Source organism: Poecilia latipinna, unplaced genomic scaffold (assembly GCF_001443285.1).
Source record: "Poecilia latipinna isolate Pla-1442-1.1 unplaced genomic scaffold, P_latipinna-1.0 Scaffold1650, whole genome shotgun sequence".
NCBI lineage: Eukaryota > Metazoa > Chordata > Actinopteri > Cyprinodontiformes > Poeciliidae > Poecilia > Poecilia latipinna.
Window position 1 is genome coordinate 136,334 of NW_015114266.1, and position 4,289 is coordinate 140,622.

A 4,289-nucleotide genomic window follows, 5' to 3' on the forward strand; every position below is an offset into this window, starting at 1 on the left:
TCTGAGACCATTCCTGACTGGCCCAGCCTGAACCCGGACCTCTGGAGAGACCTGAAAATGGCTCCACCAATGTTCACCATCCATCCTGACAGAACTGGAGAGAATCTCCAAATCCAGGTGTGAAAATCTTGATGCATCATTCCTACGAAGACTCATGGCTCAATAGGGTGCTTCTACTCAATACTGAGCAAGAGGTCTGAATACTTATGACCATGTGGTATTTCAGTTTTTCTTTAATAAAATTGAACAATTTTCAAAAATTTTTTCCTGTCAAGATGGGATGCAAAGTGTACATTGAGAAATATGAACTCTTTTGATTTTGCAGTGAAACAGAGTGAAAATTTTAAAGACGTCTGAATACTTTCCATACCCACTGCTGAGTGTCGGCAGCAGAACGCTGGACACAAATGTGATGTTGTTGCATCAGCTTAGATTAAATCAAAACGTTCTAATACCGTAAATCAAACCATTAACCTGACAAAACAAGCTTGAGATCTTTTCTCAAGATGATGACAGAATGACATTATAACAAAATTGGTTTGCTTTAAAGATTCTGAAAACTGTCCTGCCCATTAGCCCACATGGCTCTTGAGCTTTGGCCTGCGTGGCCGATGCACTCTGGTGGAGTTTTCACCAGATGCTTATAGGGAGTAAATCAGATGAAGAATCAGCAGCGTTAAACGCCAAGTTTTAACGAGTCTTCTCTACATGTTCTGTTTGACCCACAGGTGGGCATTACGTTGTTTACAGTGTCCCACAGAAAGTCCCTATGGAAACACCATGAGGTAATCACAGAAGCTGTTCAAAACTTCCTTATATAATTGTTCAGACCTTTTGTGCTTCATGATCTTCTACACTATAGATGATCATTATATGCTGAAATGTTCTATGTTGAACTTTGATCAGTCATTGTGTGTTGTTTCCTCTGTCTATACTGTCTGACCCACATGGCTCTTGAATTAATGTTAAGCCAGACACAGTTCATTCCAATTAATCTTCTACTGTATTGTTCTCTTTATGAAGTACTATCTCCACATGGACGGCAGAGGGAACTACGAGTTCAAGCCCATCACAGAAGAAACTGTAGAGTTTGGCTCCTAAGCGCTAGGTGACAGAGGCCACACTGTTCTCTTAGAAACAGTCCATTAACTTGGTTCTTTAAAGACACAATTCACAGCTATAGCTAGAAAATAATATGCAAGATGTTTTTTTGTTTTTTTGCTATTTAACATAAATTTTGTTTGGGTTAATCTTTGTGATTCTGCAAAATGTTAATTTTTTACTTAAGATGTTTTTGAAGGACGATGGGTGTGTGGGTATTAGCCTTTATTCTGAACTTTGACTGTGTGTGCACCAGATTGCAACTCACAGCAGTGACGGGTTTAAAAAGACTGTGTTCTTTGAGAAAAGATCAAGTATTTGTCCAAATGTATGACAGATTCTCCAGGTCTCCTGTCATACTATAAGTACTGAGGCTGTTTTGGTGTGAACCTGTTAATGACTCTTGATTTCACTGTAGGCACTGATCACGGTTTCTTTCCTGGTTTATTGATGCTCATCTTTCCTGCCTCATTTCAAATTCTCTGAATCATAGACTTCCACTAAGTATCCAGGCCAAGTTTTAGTGCTGAACACAGCTTCAGTTAATGATCATAACTTGGTACCATTTTGGTTGCTGAAGTCTAAAGACCAATCAGGAAACAACAAATCTTCTTATTTTTAAACTGGCCTCTTTCCTGGTTCGTAAAGCAGTTTTTATATGTTTAAATATTTCTCTGGCGGTGAGCTAAAACAGAAGTCAAGCTAATTTTACTTGATCTTTATAACTGGGGACTAGGTACACTTATGACACTATATGATTATACACACCCATAATAAATGTTTTTTTCACTCTAATGTACTTTATAAATAACCTTATTTTGGAATAAAGTGGCCTTAACTGTACTGTTGGTTTTATATGAACAATAATTACGTCATAATCTCATTTTGCATTTAAAATGTATAAAACTGTAGGAACCAAATCTTCAATGCCTCCTCTTTTTTTTTTTTACACATTCAACATTTTTTGTGCTGCAGAAGAACACAGTTAACCAGAAGTCAGACCACCAGACTTAAAGTTCTGATTTAACTCAGAGAGGTTAAATTATGTGCTTAATGTTACTTATAATTAATGTTGGTGTTTTTTTTAGTGTTAAAACATTTGACACTAAGGTGTAAACTAGGATCATCCCAATAAATTAGAATGTTATCAAAAGTACATATGTTGCAGTTAAGTCAAGAACTGAACTGAATACTGTAACAATGAAATGCATCAAAAGCAGGGGACTGTCATTCAGGGCTGCAGGGGGAATCCAGGTAGATTCCATCAGAGAGATGCGCAGCGATTCTAGCTCTTCATGCAGGGCCGGACCAAGGCCATACAGAGCCTTAGGTAGGATCATGATTTAGGGCTCCTCATCCCCTCCCACTGCCAACAACAGCGTTTAAATACAGATTTAGTGAAGTCTGTGAGAAGGGGACCAAGGTTAATTGGCCAAGCTTAAAATCAATCAGATTATTGGCTATTATTTGCCATGATGTATTTGTGAAGCAACCGAGCTAAAACACAAAGATTACAGATAGCACCATATTGTAGCCATGGCAACATAACAGCCAACTATCAAGGTGATTCTTTGCACTTTTACAAAGTAAACGTCTTAGTTAAATATTAAATGTACATTTTTCTTAATTTTAATTCTGCTGAATACATTAAATCAAATTTAAAAGCATTGACATTCTCAATAAATGAATGATAAAGTTTTAGATCTATGATCTGTGTTACAATTCAACCATTTATAGGGGCCCTGAGGGGGCTAAAGGGGGCCCTCAGTAGCTACTGAGTTTTATTTGCCTTGATATCTCTGCCTTACAATTCTAGATCTCAGATGTGCTAACATAGAAAAATAATGTAGAGTTAACCCCTCTGAGCTTGTTTGATCTTTAAAGCAGACTGTAGCCAAGTTGCTATGGAGATTAAACAGTCAGATATTATCCATCCATCCATCCATTTTCTGAACACCCTTGTCCCTCAGTGGGGTCGGGAGGGGTGCTGGTGCCTATCTCCAGCTAACGTTCCGGGCGAGAGGCGGGGTACATCCTGGACAGGTCGCCAGTCTGTCGCAGGGCAGTCAGATATTATGAGGATTTATTTAGTAAAATAGCAGCAAATTTCATAAGCAAATTTGCTTATGAAATTTGTTGCTTCATAACCAGCAAGTTTTTCTCCTATGACCAACACAGCCCTCCAGCTCTGTCAGCAGCAGAAACCCATCAACAGCAACATTACACCTATTGGGGGACACAAAGCCAAAGTGGTGCAGTTGGTAGCACTGTTGCCAAGCAGCAGTGCTGTGCTGAGCTTTCTGCATGGGGTTTGCATGTTCTCCCTGTGCATGCGTTGGTTTTCCATGAGTCCTCCGGCTTCCTCTCTTGGGCATTGGGTGTCCCTGACGTTGTAGTCCGTGATGTACTTGATGCTCTTCCACATACACTGGGAGTTGTTGGTGGTGAAGTGATCCGGAGTTTTCTGGCCATATTTGGCCTTAGCCCTCACAATGCCTGTAGTCAGTCCTGTCCTCACCTCTGAGTGCTGATGCCTCATCTGTGCTGAACTTGGTGACCCGAGCTTTCAGCCAGGGTTTCTGGTTTGGATAACGGGTGGTGGTGGTGACATCATCAGCACACTTGGGGATGAAGCCAAGAACAGAGAATGTGTTTTCTCCAGGTCAGCACTCCCTCTTTATGTAGTCGCCTCTCTGAAGAGCTGCAGATCTGTGCACTGAAAACAGTCCTGGAACACAGTGACTGTCTTCTTCGTTGACGTAATCCGCCTCATCAACAGGCGATATGCTGTGTGTAGATGTGGTCAGAAAGGCCAGCATGACATTAGAAAGTTGCTCCTTTTATTACCTTTACATATGTTCTCTCTTTGTCTCTTAAAACAGGTATTTTACCCAAAGATTTAAAAGTAGCTAAAGAACAACTTTGTTCAAATCTGGGGATGTGAATTTATTCAGTCACTATCAGCTGATTTCAGTGTTATCTAAAGTACTTAAAAATTGTAAAGAAAAAAAATAAAAAACTAAAATAAAAAAAAACTTGTACAATCATCAGTATGAATTTAGAAAAAAAAAAAAAAACTTGTCCAGAAATATTTTTTCTCTGCCGTTTGTTGATAACTTTGTCAATTGGTATATTTGTAGGTTTTTCAAAGGCATTTGACACTAAATCATAAAATTCTTTGTCAACTC

At 39.2% G+C, this 4,289-nt stretch overlaps 1 protein-coding gene across 1 annotated transcript in view; it reads left to right on the forward strand.

The window, feature by feature from the left end:
* Window positions 1-2,021, forward strand: part of LOC106964279 (ATP-binding cassette sub-family D member 3) — a 55,943-nt gene extending 53,922 nt beyond the window's left edge. Inside the window, exons 22-23 of the mRNA XM_015059691.1 lie at window positions 729-785; window positions 1,024-2,021. Of these exons, the coding sequence (XP_014915177.1) occupies window positions 729-785; window positions 1,024-1,101 (135 nt within the window). The 3' untranslated portion in view covers window positions 1,102-2,021. The remainder of the gene's footprint in view (window positions 1-728; window positions 786-1,023) is intronic.
* Window positions 2,022-4,289: the final 2,268 nt, after the last annotated feature.